Source organism: Macrobrachium nipponense, chromosome 11 (assembly GCF_015104395.2).
Source record: "Macrobrachium nipponense isolate FS-2020 chromosome 11, ASM1510439v2, whole genome shotgun sequence".
Taxonomy (NCBI): Eukaryota; Metazoa; Arthropoda; class Malacostraca; order Decapoda; family Palaemonidae; genus Macrobrachium; species Macrobrachium nipponense.
In genome coordinates, this window is record NC_061087.1 from 609,023 (window position 1) to 626,921 (window position 17,899).

Genomic DNA, 17,899 nt, shown 5'->3' on the forward strand with positions numbered 1-17,899 from the left:
CAAGTGGAAAGTAAGAGGGAAGAAAGGGAATAATGGAAGGAGGAGATATAAAACACCAAGAGATGAAGGACACGATCAGGAAAGAATATATGCAGAGGACTCAAGGCGATACTCAAGTCAAAACTCAACGCCGGAAATATGATAAAAGCCATAAACACATGGGCAGTGCCAGTAATCAGATACAGCGCAGGAATAGTGAATGGACGAAGGCAGAACTCCGCAGCATAGATCAGAAAAAACCAGGAAACATATGACAATACACAAAGCACTACACCCAAGAGCAAATACGGACAGACTATACATAACACGAAAGGAAGGAGGGAGAGGACTACTAAGTATAGAGGACTGCGTCAACATCGAAAACAGAGCACTGGGTCAATATCTGAAAACCAGTGAAGACGAGTGGCTAAAGAGTGCATGGGAAGAAGGACTAATAAAATAGACGAAGACCCAGAAATATACAGAGACAGGAGAAAGACAGAAAGAACAGAGGACTGGCACAACAAACCAATGCACGGACAATACATGAGACAGACTAAAGAACTAGCCAGCGATGACAATTGGCAATGGCTACAGAGGGGAGAGCTAAAGAAGGAAACTGAAGGAATGATAACAGCGGCACAAGATCAGGCCCTAAGAACCAGATATGTTCAAAGTACGATAGACGGAAATAACATATCTCCCCATATGTAGGAAGTGCAATACGAAAAGTGAAACCATAAACCACATAGCAAGTGAATGCCCGGCACTTGCACAGAACCAGTACAAAAAGAGGCATGATTCAGTGGCAAAAGCCCATCCATTGGAGCCTGTGCAAGAAACATCAGCTACCTTGCAGTAATAAGTGGTACGAGCACCAACCTGAAGGAGTGATAGAAAACGATCAGGCAAAGATCCTCTGGGACTATGGTATCAGAACGGATAGGGTGATACGTGCAAACAGACCAGACGTGACGTTGATTGACAAAGTCAAGAAGAAAGTATCACTCATTGATGTCGCAATACCATGGGACAGCAGAGTTGAAGAGAAAGAGAGGGAAAAAATTGGATAAGTATCAAGATCTGAAAATAGAAATAAGAAGGGATATGGGTAATGCCAGTGGAAATCGTACCCATAATCATAGGAGCACTAGGCACGATCCCAAGATCCCTGAAAAGGAATCTAGAAAAACTAGAGGCTGAAGTAGCTCCAGGACTCATGCAGAAAAGTGTGATCCTAGAAACGGCACACATAGTAAGAAGAGTGATGGACTCCTAAGGAGGCAGGATGCAACCCGGAACCCCACACTATAAATACCACCCAGTCGAATTGGAGGACTGTGATAGAGCAAAAAAAAAAAAAAAAAAAAAAAAAAAAAAAATAATAATGTATAAATTTAGGAAAAAGGTCAAGTGCTGGGACCTAGGTAATTCAGCACTAAAACGGGGAGATTTTACAAGTGGAAAGTAAGAGGGAAGAAAGATAATATGAAGAGAGTTACAGTAAAAGGAATGAAAGGGGTTGCAGCTAGGGTCTGAAGGGACGCTGCACAAGAACCTTAAGCATTACCTACAATGCATCCCATAAGGTGCACTGATGGTGCTACCCACCTTTGGGGGGTATAAAATGTTGACACGCCTGTTAGAATTAAGTCTGAGTAAACTGATTTTCTCTAAAAACTGACAAGCTACAGGTGTAATGTATAATTTTTATGGAATGTACTGATAAGGAAGTTTTCACAAATGAGTACAAATAGATATCTTTGAACATTTCTATAAATTAATTTTTAATTTTTATGACAATTATCAAAATAGAGAAAAACTACTAATACTGTATATATAATGTTACAGGTATGAACAGCATCTTCCTTTACGTTGGGCACAACGTTGCTTATAATTTGTTTCCATGGCACTATAAAGTTGGCTCTATGAATACCCATCTCCAAGTATTGGCAGAAACATTATGGGGAACAACACTGTGGGTCCTCATTGGTCTGTATCTGTTTTACAAGAAGAAGTTCTACACAGTCTGATAGACATAACACTATCCAAGAGGTGGAGAGGCTTATTCTGAATTATTACAATTTTTAATTATATTAGAAATGTGGAGAAGCTAGTCCACGACACCAGAAATATGAACAGTATAATGTGAATTACTAATTTGGTTTGAACTACTTACTTTCATTGATAGTTTTGAATCAGTGCATGTTATAGCTCATTCATTCTAAAACTGCTACAGAGTACAGTAAGTCTGTTTATATATCTGATATATGGAAAATATCCAGTTTCATACTAAATCTAGGACACCGCATACTATAGAACAAATATTCCATATAGATATGTCTAATTTCCAAAAATGCCAGCTAAAATTATATTCGGCCTACATGTAAACACTACCCAGTGAAATAAAATCTTAAGACAGCAAAAATTACTCACACAATCTAGTTTAAAGATTTTTTTTATCTAAAACCAGACACCTTGACACACAATTTAGCATCACTATGCAACTATTATATCAGGAATTGAACCTGGTACCATTCAGTCTCAATCAAGGTTGACTTTATTATGAACCAAGGCAATACCTCTATGGTGTCATTTTCCTTTATAGCTGGACAACTAGAACTTTTCTTTCTCACATTTTTGTGGTAATATTTACACCACCCACTTAAATGATTAATTGTACTTATCATTCTGATCAGAAGTTCTGCATAAGGTAGTGTGTTACCCTTGCGTAGTATGCTATGATGAAATACCTATTTAACAGTGAAAAAATGCATTGAAGTTCCTTGTATAATTTTGTTTATGTTACAGAAAATTCATACATTGAAATTTAGTCTTTCATGGAGTAAGAATTATACACGTTTTCTTGTTATCCAATGTATGTCATACTTTTGTTTGTTATTTTCTGATGGTACACTGTAGTATATTGTATCGATATACGTACATGATATTTGTTTATTGTGTATGAGTTTTATTGTTCCTACAAAATAAGTATTATAAATGTGCGAAAAATGGTGGGGAAAAATGATAGGAAAAGCACGGAAGTGGTGAAAATGCTGACAAGAAGAAACATGGAATATATGTACGGTACGTATAAATAATCTGGCATAGAATCATTTATAAAGACTCGGAAATATATAAATTCCTGTGGTGTGAGGCAAGACCAAATGGAGTAGGTTTATTGGCCAATGAAGGAATGGCTGAAAAAGTGATAGCAGTAGGGAGAATAAATTGAAAAGAATATGTAGTGATTATTTTAGGAAAAGCAGTAATATATCTGTGTATGGTTTACTCACTGCAACCAGGAAAACCAGAATAAGTAAAAGAATTTTAGGAAAGATTACCTGATGTAATGACAGCACCACCAAAGTTAAATGGGATACTGAAAAGCAGATGGTACCTAAATGGTCATATAGGAATGGACAGAGCTATTTTGAGTATATTAATCTGAAATGCAAACTGATGTTATTATGATGAAAAGTATAAACAGCATAAAATATTTGTACTGTTAGAATTATCATGAGGTGCTTTATTAACACCACTGCAGGTTGCAATAAGATGATGTAACTACCACCAGTCAAAAGAATAAAAACATGTAAACTAAAAATGAAATAAAAAAAGGAAAATACATAAACAAAAAGCGACAGAAAATAGTACAGCATTAAAAAGAGGTCAATGGAAACCACTGAGAGAAGGCATACAAAAGTTAGTTAATAGTATGCTGGGTGACATCAAGGAAGTAAATACAACTAGAGACATGATAGTGTAATGAAGATGTACAGGGTGTACATAAAGTCCCAGTACCATTACAAGTATATTTATTGCTCAGAATGGTACTGGGACTTTATGGACAATTGAAATTTCAAAGGGCAATTGAAGAGGACAAGAGATTGCCATGCTCCCTCAGAGGAGAGGCAGGAAAGAAGATTGAGATGTAGTTTAAGAGGAAACAGTGATGGAGGCTAAAAGGAAGGTGACAAACACAGACAAGATGAGTTGGTACGATAAAATCAGAATATTACCCCAGTAGAGAAAAACAAAAATATGCAAGATAGTAAATTGGCTGAAGAAAGATGTACATGGGGTGAAGTTTTTAGTAGATGAACAAAAGAGAAATTTGAAAACAAAAAAACATACCGGAAAATGGAGGCGATATTCTGAGAACCTTCTCAACAAAGGAAATGAACATAACTGTAGGATGCAGAGTTGTAGATGTAAAGGAAGGATCAACAGAGATTAGTCCTTCAGGAAACTAAAGTAAAAGCTCCATGACCAACCAGAATGACAAGTGACCTAATGTAAGCAACAAGAGGGCTGGTTTATCCATGAGCTTATTAGATGAAAACATGACACCAGAATGAACAGGCCCAGAACTATAGGAAAGCGAACCTTACAGTACACAAAGTAAAGGTGTGGCGGGATCAAAAAAAACAAGTAACCTCCCCACATAAACTTAACCTGTCTGGCTATCAAACCCACCCTCAATCACACTTTCCACTTAACACTACACTACAAAATACAGCAGGACAAATGACCCATACCTACATACAGAACAAAAAACACAAACAGGTACTCACCTCTGGCTTCTGCTACTCAGGGCTAGGCTGTGCTGTCCACTGGATATAGGCTATAGGCTAGCCGACACAACCACCGCCGACAACCAAGCACCAACCAACGCCCCCGAGACCCACAACCCCACAAAAACTCAATAACTCGACAACTCAATGCAGATGAACACCAACACCCCGAAAAAAAACACGACAACCACACGACTTACAGAAGTACAACAACCGGCCAAAACCAACACTGCCCCAACCACCACTAACAGACACCGAAAATGCACCACCAACCTTCTTAACCTCACCACAACTAGACAGACACACACACAACAACTTCACAACCCCAAAATCTATCAATTACCACCAAAACAACTAAACACCAAAGGACAACTGCTATCAAAACCAACTCTGACTTGACCAGACGCCTCACTCTTACGACTCTCGTAACAGACTTCCATTGACTTTCCACAGAGCGCTACAACAGACATTCTTCCGACCGCCATTTAACCACTCCCATTCATTCTTCCACCAATCTCTCTCTCTCTCTCTCTCTCTCACACAACCTTTGGAGATGTTGTCAAATATAAACTATCATTACTCCTCCATATTACCTCCCCCATTACATTTGACATCATCTCCTTACACTCACAACATCCACACTAAATTGACTTTCGCAACACCCAAGGATGCTCAGATGCAGGCCCCCTGGATCTTGTTTGAGGACCATCATACACTCTTTCAGTTACATCGCCATTCACTTCTTCCAAACCACTTTCTTTCAAACTCCCATTATCTCCCTCACTACCATCCTCCCAAATTCCATTCACTACTTCACCGATGTCTTCCAACTCTGGTTCCAACATCTCCCCTATTTCGGCCACCAAACCACTCAGTTCATCCATACTTCTGTCAAACTCCTGCAAAGACTTATCCATCCTATCAACTACCTCCTCACTACTCAGTTTCCTTCTCACTGAAGTCTTATTTGTCCCTGTCAACTCAAACCCACATACAATGCAAGTATCATTCATTCCCCCAAAGTCATCCGTAGCACACGCTTTATCAACCGTTTGCACCCTACCACCAACCCCTTTACCATGCCATTCACGCTTTTTCATTCCACTTCCTCTCTCCACACTCTTCTGTTTTCTTCCATACTCAACCAACACCAACTGTCTATCTCCCAGACCAATTTGTTCACCGACAGTCGGCTCATACTTATTCACCCTCAACCACTCACTCATCGCATTCTCCCGAACATACTGTGGTACTTCCCTCCACTTACGGAGCTGGTTATGGTGTGCCCTAACCTCATCCAGTCCCCCACCTACTCGCAATTTCCCCAAAACATAACTCAATCGACTTGGCCCCACTTCCAAAATCTCAAAAACCCTTCAAATTTCTCCCTTACTTTATTCACATTCATTCTTCCCATCTCAACCACCTCTTTCAACATCTTATCCCCAATCTTAAAACTCTCAAACCTTTCACTCGCTTTCTTCCACAAATCCCTATCACCTTCTGACAGACCCAACCGCGGTCTGACAATCCTTTCAAAATTCAACACATTTACAAGGAGACATACCTATACTCTTCTGCAGTGTGGCATTATATGCCCAAACTGCACGTCCTACATACATATCCCAATCCTTGTCGCTCTTACTCATCATTCGCAAAATTTCAGTCATCGTCCTAACAGTCCTTTCAGCCAACCCATTCGCACTAGACATATACGGAGTAGAATACACATGCACAATACCCCATTCCTTCAACATTTCTTCAAATTCCCATCCCACAAACTCAGGTCCATTATCACTTAACACTTTTGCCGGCTTACACACACACGGGCAACATCACTTGACCCACCATTCGTGCAACAGTTTCACTCCTCTTATCTTTGATGGGAACCACATAGGCAAATTTACTCATGTGATCCACCATCACAATCATCCCCACGTGTCCTCTTGCAGTCCTAGGCAAAGAAAAACAATCAATCACAAGCATTTCAAACGGCTCTTTCATCTGCAATCGCAACACAGGTGGACTTGCATGCACACTCTGATACTTTCCCCTCTGACAGTCTTCACACGTGACAGCTACATTCCATACAAATCTTATTCAACCCAGGCGCATACAATCTCTCTCTCATGCATTCCCACAACTTATTTTTTCCCATATGCCCAAACCGATCATGCACCAACAAACACATACTCACAGCTGACTCAACAGAAAACACTGGCACATACACTTCCTTGTCATACACCCCTTCCTGATGCAAAAAGTACACTCTGTTTTTGCACACCACAAAACGTTTAGCAACCCTCTTAAATACATCCAACTCACATGGCCAGTCTTCCACACGCACTCCTCCCAAAACACATTGTCGCAACACACTTATCTCCAGGCACTTACTTTGCATTTCCTCAATCTCTTCCTCACTCAACAGATCATTCTCACTCCTAGCAATATCAATCATACCCACAAAGTTTGCTACAAACACATTACCATCTTGAATCCTAGCTACTTGTCAGCCCCCTTTCTAAGAATTCCATTTCCTATATCTACGTCTATATCGTGGATCCTCAAAAAATCTATCCCTATTAAAAAGCAAGATGGCATATCATTTTCTCCTATGACTATAAAGTTATGCATTACTTCAAGATCTCCCAACCTAACCTTTAACCGTACCTCTTCCCATACTAAAACACTTCCTTGTCCTAACCCATGAATTCTCACCCTTGTAGACTGCCTTTTCACTTCCCAATCACGTCTCTCAAGTTCACTCACCACTGACCCACTCACCAAGGAAACCTGTGCCCCTGTATCAACCAAACTACAGTACTCACTATCATTTACTCGGACAAACGTCACCATTTTCCCTCGAGTTCCATGCATACACGCATTCACTACCACGTCCACCTGATTATCCACATCACAATCCTCCTCATCACATTCATCCTCAGTTAATTCCCCACCATTTCCACAATTCTGACTCAGATCCCCTTCACAGTTCCTTTTTGTAACCAACCAATTACAACCACGTTCCCCGCACTGAATCATCAAAACCCCATGTTCATTATCTGTACTCACCCTTCCTCGATATTCAACCGGTCTGTCCCATCCAAAATACAACAACACTTTTATTCCAAACAACTCAGCTACTGCTGACAACAATTCATGCAACATTTCTCTTTCCCCACCTTGTTCCTCCGCATATGCCACTTCCTTCTGCACATCACTCATCAACTTCACTCGCAACTCATTCACACTACCGGGTACCTCTTCAACCAGACCCTTACCTTCCAAGTTTTTCAACGCCGAAAAAAAACATTCACACATTCTGTCATTCCCTTCAAACCTCTCTTTTACAACCAAACCCCACCCTCAGGTACCATATTCGGATCCCAGTCACTTTTCACAACACCACTGTCCTTACCATGCATCCTAGACATCGTATCAGCAATCACATTTTTACTCCCCGGCACATATTCTAAGCCAAAATCAAACTCACTCAAATCCTCAATTGTCCTCGCAATCCTAGCATTCACACTTTCCTTCTTAATCATATAAACTAACGGCCGATGATCTGTCCTTATGACAAACTTTACCCCATACAAAAACACTTTCAACGCTTTCACACAAAACCTTATTGCCGCAAGCTCCTTCTCAACCACCGAATACTTAAGCTCTGCTTTATTAAAAGCTTTACTCACATACGCAATCACTCTCAATTGTCCCTCCCCATTCACCTCTTGCATCTGCACCAAGCATCCTCCCATACTAAACTTACTAGCATCAGCATACAACTCAAACTTACTGGCATCCTCACTGTAGTCCGGAAAAGCCAAGGTGACGTCCCTAGCAGCCTCCTCTTTCATCTCTCAAATGCTCCCACCATTCGCTCATCCAAACCTTAGCTTGTACAATTTTTCTTCCCGGTCCATTCAGTCAACGGCTTCCCTATACCCGAACAATCCCTAACGAACTTCCTCCCAAACTCAATCAGACCCAAAAAACCCTTTAACTCCCGCACGGTCCGGGGACGTGGAAACTCCTTTACTTTTTCCACAAACTTTTTACTCTTCCTTATACCACTCGCACTCACCTTATGACCAAGAAATTCCACTTCCCCAGCCAACCACGTACACTTCTCCAGCTTCACTTTCACTCCAACCTCTTCCAACCGTTCTAACACCTTCTCAAGCAGTTCCACATTCTCCTCAACAGTCTCACTTGCAATCAAAACGTCATCTATAAACACAGTCACCTTCCTTCTATCAAAACCAGCCAAAACTACATTCATCGCCCTTTGGAAGGCAGCAGGCGCATTAGCCAATCCAAAACTTAACCTTTTGAATTGATAGTGGCAGCTACCACTCGAAAAAGCTGTAACATGCCTGCTCCCTTTCTCAAGAGGCATCTGGTAATAGGCCCTTACCAAATCCAATTTTGTGAACACTCTCATCCCATGCATCTTATACACACAATCAGACACCACATTCATCGGGAATCGCTCCTTCACAGTCACTTCATTCACCTTCCTGTAATCCACACACATCCTCCAACTCCCATCTGTCTTACGTACTGGGACTATGGGACTATTCCAAGCACTCTCGCTCCTCTCGATCACTCCCACTCTCTCAAGTTCCTCACACTGTTTCTCAATCTCTCGGGCAATAGGCGCAGAAAAGTGTCGGGGACGCTGATATATGGGGGTATCGTCATTCAAAACTATCTTGAACTCTGGGAGCTTAGATCCCCTGAAATCCTCGTCACCCCGACTCAACGCACCCCGCCTATCCCACAACATCTGCATCAACCGCTCCCTCTTGTCATCACCAACATTTTCATCCACCTCAATTCTTTCTCTCAACTTTATCATACTTCCACTCATCACTTTCTTTCATGCTACCTGTCATCACCCGCCGCACCCTAACATATCTTTCGTTGTCCACATCCACCAACGTATACAACAACCCCACACAATCACCTTCACCAGATACCCCGCACTCGTTCCTTTTTAACAACCTCAGGCAATCGAGGCCACAAAACCCGAGGATTCTCCATATCCAAAATCCCGTCGTACACGTGCACGCTCGCTCTTACCAACTTGTTCGCATCCACCCCCTCAACCACATATGCAAACTTGTCACCTTTGACAATCCCAAGACTATCGGGCCACGCAACTTTCACACTAACAACTTCTCCAACTTCTCGCGGCACTTTTACACTCTCTTTCGCAACCAACGGCACTCCCTTCCATATTTTACTGCTTACCCCTCCATCCCTATCCAAGTACAAATCTCCATGTACATTCCCCTTCCTATGCAACTCAATCATATTCCTGCTCGGATGGACCACCATCCCACACTTCTTCAGGAACCTGTATCCTAACAACATATCATACTTATCACTTCCTCCTTCCCTCGATCACACAAAAGTCACCTTCATCCATCACTACCCCTTCGATTTCTACATTTTCACGCAACATTCCCACCACAGGCATACCTAAATTTCCTATTCCTCGTACCTCCCCTTTACATTTCCTAATTTCACACTCACTCCGCAACTTGTCACATCCATTCTTAAAAAGAACACTGACACTGCACCCAGTATCAATCAAAGCAACCAAACACACCCCTTTGCACCTCACTTTTACACTCATACATTCATGAGCTCTTCCTCCAAACCCTTTTTCATGCAACAATCCTTCACGCACATGCATCAATCCTTCACGCACATGCATCACTCTTACTGACCGCACACCAGAGGACCCACCCAACTGAATCCCCTTTGTACCTAGTTTCCCGAACTCCCAACCTGACTCATCCTCTTTCGCCTACACACACTCGCCACATGACCTTCCATTCCACACTCAACACATTTTGCCCGCTGTTCCTTACACATCCTAGCATAATGCCCATTCTTCCCACAATTACCACAAACCTCAGTCACACGAGTACCTCGACATCCACTTGCTATATGCCCTACTTGCCCACACCTGTAACATTTAATATCCCTATCCTTCTTACACTCGCTCACTAAATGCACTGTTTGCCCACACCCGAAGCAAGCTCCCAACGCCCACCGACATTCATTCTTCCTGTGTCCTAGCTTTCCACATCTGTAACACTGCTGCTCTCGTTCACGACTAACCGACCCTACTCTTCCAACGCTTGCACTCCGATCTCTCTTAGGGAGAACCATACTTACGTTACTGGCTCTAACGCTCCTATCAACCACTCGCTCTGCCATTCGCCTTGGCCCTTCCAAAACTGCCTCCCTATAGCTCTTAAACTCTGGTATAACACCAGCCACTTCAGTCCTAATACTAACACTTCTACTCTCTTTCATACACCTATCCAACTCATAATCCTCTACTATTTCCAAAATGTCGTTCCACGACAACCTTTCATTCGTCCATCGCATTTTCTCCTTACGTTTCAGATTTACAAACTCACACACACTCTCAGGCACAGTCTCCAACAACTTCCTCACAACTCTTTACACTCATTTATCCCTTCATCCCCAAACTTTTTCCTGGCTAATGTTTCCAACCTGCACACATACATCGACAACGACTCACCAACATTCATTCTTACCTCATCAAAACCATGTTTTCTCCTATATCTAACACTACTCCTTATCCTCTTCGCCTGTTCCACAATCCTGGCTTTCACACTCTCATAAGGCACATTCCCCACACTCATCACTACCCCATACATATTCAACAAAAATCCTGTCAAAAAGCTACCCAACTCTCTTGCCCAGACTCTCTTGTTATCCCCATACTTTGCCTCACAATACCTTTCATATTCTTTAAAAAAAATCCCCTATGTCCCTACTACCATATTCCTCGTATTGTGCACATCTAGGTATCTCTCATATATACAGCCTTTTGTACTTCCCGCTCACTCTCACTTTCGCTACTACCATTCTGATCCCTCTTAACCTCGTCCGAATATAGCGAATCAACTTCCATACTAACATCCATGCTCCTCATTACGCTCTTCTTACCCTTCTTTCTACCCACCTGGTTCCACTCACCGCTATCCAAATCACTCTCAGCCCTTTCCCCAATGTATTCAGTCCCAGTCTCATCCTGTCCGTCATCCTTACTAGCCTTCTTTCCCTTATTCGTCTTTTTTTCCTCAGCCCCCTTCTTATTCTTGTCCTCAGGTTTATCTTATTCGTCTCTTTCCCTTCTTTCCTTTACCTATCACAAACAAGTCACCTTCGTCACTCGTAGTTTCATCCCCTCGCTCTTCCACTGTCTTTACCACTTCTGGCCTATCACAAGACCTAGTAGGCCTACTCCTACAGCTCCCTCTCCCATGAACCCCTTCATCATCTCCTGCACTGCATTCATCATCACTAAGAATTTTTCGTCCATTTTCTCAACCATTCTCTCTTCTGCTCCTTTCACTTCTTCTTTCATTTCCACTTTTGCACTCCTTAGCATTCCTCTCATTTCCTCCAACTCGCTCTTCAGCTCCTCACACTCTACCCTCAACCTCTCATTATCCACTTCCAATTGTCCTCTTACTTCCCTCTCCAACCTCAACTCCTCCTTCAGCCTCTCCACCTCACTCAATCCTTCCATCCTAAACTTTCTCACCAATCACACACACTAGCCTAGACCAATCGTCCTGCAGCTGCCACACCAGCAGTCCCTGTTCGGGCGCCAAAAAATAATGTGGCGGGATCACAAAAAACAAGTAACCTCCCCACATAAACTTAACCTGTCTGGCTATCAAACCCACCCTCAATCACACTTTCTACTTAACACTACAAAATACAGCAGAACAAAAAACACAAACAGGTACTCGCCTCTGGCTTCTGCTACTCAGGGCTAGGCTGTGCTGTCCACTGGATATAGGCTATAGGCTAGCCGACACAACCACCGCCGACAACCAAGCACCAACCAACGCCCCCGAGACCCACAACCCCACAAAAACTCAATAACCCAACAACTCAATGCAGATGAACACCAACACCCCGAAAAAACACGACAACCACACGACTTACAGAAGTACAACAACCTACAGAAGTACAACAACCGGCCAAAACCAACACTGCCCCAACCACCACTAACAGACACCGAAAATGCACCACCAACCTTCTTAACCTCACCACAACTAGACAGACACACGCACAACAACTTCACAACCCCAAAGTCTATCAATTACCACCAAAACAACTAAACACCAAAGGACAACTGCTGTCAAAACCAACTCTGACTTGACCAGACGCCTCACTCTTAGACTCTCGTAACAGACTTCCATTGACTTTCCACAGAGTGCTACAACAGACATTCTTCCGACCGCCATTTAACCACTCCCATTCATTCTTCCACCAATCTCTCTCTCTCTCTCTCTCACACAACCTTTGGAGATGTTGTCAAATATAAACTATCATTACTCCTCCATAAAGGGAACTGACAGCAATGTTAAAATGTTGGAATTACAGACGGATAAGACTACTTGAGCATATGAAAATATGGGAAGATGTACTGAAAAAAATTAAAACTGATATTTCAGCTTAGCAATGACAAGGAAAATGGAAGTTATTTTGAAAAGGTGTGAAATTTTGGATTCATGTTCAGAAGAGTGGGAAGGGATAAGATACGAAGTTGCTGGATAAAAGACAGATCTCGAAAAATTCCAATGATTTGGAGAAGGGATGAAGAACACTGAGTCAGAAAAGTAGATATGGAATAAGGATAAGACATGCAAAATAATATGATTACTGAAATGTTATAAATTGTGAAGTAAGAAATGCTCAGGAATGCTATAATGTAATATGATTTTCAAAGCCCAAAATGTATATTGCCCTACATCCAAGAGGAAGAATCACCATAAAAACTGCTATTAGTCACTTAAATTGATGTACAACATTAATCATGGCAAAGAAATATATAGCTAAAGTCCTTTAGGCAACTCCTGTGGGTCTAGAAATGGGAATTAGTGATCTCAATAAAATAATTTATATATTAATAATCCACAAAAATGGAAAATAATTTAATATAATAATAATCCACAACAAGAGTAAAATCTAACCAAAGGCATAATCAAGACAAAACTGCAAATTTCAAAAGTTCCAGGTTACATAAAACAAGTGCAAATATGCCATCAATATATTTTTCTGTGTGAAATGAGTCTACAGTATTGGTAATATACTCTAGCTTAGATTAAGCTTTATCAAGCCCCAAGCCAAACTTTTCCCATTGCCTTGGTCCAACTTACAAAATGGTACATAACATCCAAAGGGTAGGGGCATGCTAGTCTCAACCCTATCCTAAATTACTGCCATTACTGAAGGTACACTCCTCAAAAATAATTAACATTAAAGGTATTAATACTGTACAGGCAGTCTTCGGTTATCATTGGCATGGGTTAACAACATTTTTGTTTTATGACGCTTAGCTAACGGCATCATTAACCAGATATTCAGCGTCGGTAAGCATTTAATCGGCGTCAGTATGTGGTTTATCAGCATTGGTACGCAGTTTATCATCATCAGTAATCAGTTTATCAGCACTGGTAAGCAGTTAACAGTGTCATTAAGCAGTTTATTGGTGCTCACAACATCATAAACACCATTTATTACCATAATCACTGTGACATTTCAGTTATCAGCACTCGGCCAGGAACAGAACCCCTGCTGTTAATCAGGAACTGCCTGTATATATCAATATAAATGACACAGCCTTTACATTACGAAAATGCAATTTTACAGTGGCATCAATAAACAAAGATGATAAAATCATCATGGGAATATCAAACAGGTAGAGGTTTACAAGTACGTACATAATGAATATGAATGCATATGAATACTGCCTCTGATAATTTTAGTCCTCAACTACAGTAAATCATAACTGAATCATTGAGTTTCCTGTTACATGCTGTCAATAATAAGGTTCTGTGGGTATAACAAACTATGTACACAGGTTCTGTAGGTATAACAAACTATGTACACAGGTCCTGTAGGTATAACAAACTGTGTACACCACAGCTACGTCTCTCACCTACAGAAGATAGAAAATACTGAGCCAGAACTGTATGCAAAACTAAAAAAAAACTAAAAATACATGTTTAACTATAAAATACTGTACAAACGATGATGTACATTAAGAAGGTAATTAAACAATAACCTGCATTGATTTAAAAACAAAAATGCAATTACGTAGTCTACTCTCAAAACGAAATTTGTCAAATGCTTTACGCAGCAGTTGCACTGTTCTGAAGCATTAGTGCCTGCCTCAAGAAATCATTTTCATTTAAGGCACTCCCTAATTACAAAAATGTTTGTTTGGCCACACAATACATCTAAACTCATCAAACCTCAAAATGCTGATAAATAAGCAGTCTAAATTAGGTTGGAAATTAAATGGAATTGTCATTAACTGGGATATTTTTATTATACAAGTAGCACTAAATTTGTTTGTTACTTATTAGATTTTGCCACTTACCAGAAAGCTTAACTTCTGAGTAACTAAGCTGAGGGCTGCCGAGTCTCTCCATACTCAAATGACTTGAAGCTTAACAGTCAGTCAAACTGAACTTTCAAGATCCTCATTTCATTATTATGAATGGCTTTGTTTGGTGACCAATACTTTCAACTATAAAGTTGTCTTTGTAAATTTGTCAAAGCAGTATGTTGATGAAAACCTTCCCAATAACATTTTCCACATTGAGCACATATCTTGAAAATGTCTACGTGACCAACCACTTCCTTGGTAACCTTATTCAAACACAATTTTGCTCCACTGTCTGTGCAACCAGATAATAAATTGATTTTACCACCTTCACAGTCAACCCATTCATCCACATCCCATTGGGATGTTTCATCCCTTTCTATTAGATTCCTTATCACAGATGAAGAAACTGATATATACTTGTGTGCATTACATTTAGTACATCTTGTGAAAATGTCACCAGTCTCTATTCTCACAGAGAAGGTATCCAGCACTTCCGCAAGCTGATCCTGAACTGCCTGGAGAAAAGAAAACTTTTATCTTGCAAATAAACCACAGGTGCGACATGAAATGTATAAGACATGAAATGGAGACCTTACAGACTAATATAATATTGTAATAAAGAAACAGACAATCTTCAAAAAATGGGCTGGAATCCACTGGCTAGCAGGCAAATGTGCAAGAAAACAATGCATCTTGAGAACCAAATGAAGGAATTTACCTCCTATAAGAAAGATGTGATTTTTTCAAACATTTTTCTTTTCCATAGCTAAACAATAAGAAAAGGAAATTTGACATGTACAAAGCAATTCCCATTCTTTACTGTGAATGCTCAACAAGTTGTGCTTAGTAAACCTACTACTTGACTTATCCTTGCCAAGCAAATACTCAGAAAGTAAGCACATGAATGCTCTTGGCTTTGAGATCTTCAAGTCAAGGAAAAGCAACCACTAAAGAGTTTTCTTGTTCTCAACATTATTAAATAAAAGTTACACTTCACTACCTACAAATAATTGTATATGAAGGGTATGCATACTTTCCACAAGTGTGACAACATGATCCAACAGTAAACTTTGGAACCTAACACACTAAATTCTTTTATCATTTATTAAAATTTTGAACACAAATGCATTTAGTCAGCACATATCAATACTATATAACAACATATCACCTGTGTGATACAAAATAAATTTAATTGCTTTCACTCAACTAAAATATTGCACAAAATATAAAAAACATTTCATAATCTTAGCTTCAAAGTATCTATAATGTGATAGTTTTCTAACATGATGTAATATCATACTGAAAGATCTATTTGCAAGAATTTGGCAAAACTTTTTACCTCTCATACAAAAACACATCACATCACTATCAGTTCAGTGCATTATAGAGTTAATATACTCTTAAACACTTTTCACTTATCATAAATAAAAATTTTTTTAACACCTTCCTCTACCTCACACCTTTCACCATTCTCCGAGCTTGAATAACCATCAAAAGTACTAAGATTTACATCTTCACATCTTGAAAATGTTTTACATGAATTAAAATCACCACTACTTCCTGAAGTCTTACAATAACCATCCACATTTTCAGTGTCCAAAAATTGTGTAATTATTTCCCTGAAAGCTCTTTCTTGATGAGATCCTTCCCAGTAACATCTTCCACATCTAGCACAAATATATAGTACCTCTGCTTTCTCGACAACAGCTAATATCAATTTCTCTATCTGTAATTTTACACCATTCTGTGTAACACCAGATGTCAGATTAATTCTTTCCTCACCAAAGTCCATCCACTCATCAGGTACATATTCCACCTTATCCTGATTTTCTCGTATTTTTTTAATGATACCTGGAGGGACATTGATATAAGATCCTGAATTACATTTTGTACATCTTGCAAAAAGATCATTTGGAGACAGCTTTACCTTGAAGATTGCCATTACTTCTTCAAGCTGCTGTCTAGCTCCCTGAGAAAAAGAAGACACCAAATCAGAAAACAGACTTTTTCCATTTGAAAGCCTGCAGCATCTGCTAAATATAAGCAATTTTCGTGAGATTTAACTCATTGTTGTATATAGCAATGCTTCCTCTCCATATGTTTCTTCCACTTGCACAATTATGCTAAAATAGACTGTCCAAATTTATGCATTGTAAAAAACCAAGGTTCCAAGTGAATTGCAATCCAAGACTTCAGTATACTCAAACTTAACCGAGTCCCTTATAAGCAATATTGTCTATTAAAACAGATTTGACCACTGTCAAGATCCTCAACACATAGTATATTCAGCTGTTTACCTAAATCATATACACTTTCAGCAGCTTCATCTTCAACAGATGACAGCCCAACACAGTTTACTATCATTCCTTCTGGAACAATAAATTCCTGCACAACATCTCTAAAAGATCCGTTTTCATGTTCACCATCCCAGTAGCATTTTCCACATTTTCTACACACATAGAACATTTCAATCTTATCAATTACTGCTGTGGCAATTTTGGAAAAAGCAATTTTCACTCCATCATCAGTGCAACCAGAGCCAAGGTTTATCTGCCCTCCCTTGCAGTCAATCCAGTGGTCCCCTTGCGCTGAACCTGTGCTTTTTTGTAAGTCTCTAATAACAGCTGATGAGATATATATGTAAGAGTTGGTATTACATTTGACACACCTTGATAAGAAATCATCAGGTGCCATCTGAACCTTGAAACTCTTCATTACTTCCTTAAGTTGTTCTCTAGCACCCTGGGGACAAACACCTTAAAATAATAAGCATGTTGGCAGATTGCATTAAAGATTCTGAATAATTTTCAAAACTAAAGGAAAAAATGCTGACAACTTTTATAAACAAATTCTGCCTTCATGTAGAATGGGCAGAATCCTC

The 17,899-nt window shown here is 40.1% G+C and overlaps 2 protein-coding genes across 5 annotated transcripts in view; one reads left to right on the forward strand and one right to left on the reverse strand.

Annotated features, from left to right (window-relative positions):
- The window catches only part of LOC135214913 (heparan-alpha-glucosaminide N-acetyltransferase-like), a 25,788-nt gene extending 22,848 nt beyond the window's left edge, over positions 1-2,940 (forward strand). For both annotated transcript variants that reach the window (XM_064249424.1, XM_064249500.1), the window contains exon 14: positions 1,831-2,940. In XM_064249424.1, the coding sequence (XP_064105494.1) occupies positions 1,831-2,012 (182 nt within the window). In that variant the 3' untranslated portion in view covers positions 2,013-2,940. The remainder of the gene's footprint in view (positions 1-1,830) is intronic.
- Positions 2,941-14,933: 11,993 nt separating this feature from the next.
- Positions 14,934-17,899, reverse strand: part of LOC135215163 (exonuclease mut-7 homolog) — a 176,468-nt gene continuing 173,502 nt past the window's right edge. Inside the window, exon 4 of one of the 3 annotated variants that reach the window (XM_064249821.1) lies at positions 14,934-15,533. In XM_064249821.1, coding sequence (XP_064105891.1) covers positions 15,156-15,533 — 378 coding nt within the window. In that variant the 3' untranslated portion in view covers positions 14,934-15,155. Of the gene's footprint in view, positions 17,761-17,899 lie in introns of all 3 variants that reach the window. The other 2 variants (XM_064249666.1, XM_064249744.1) reach the window with 2 other exon arrangements.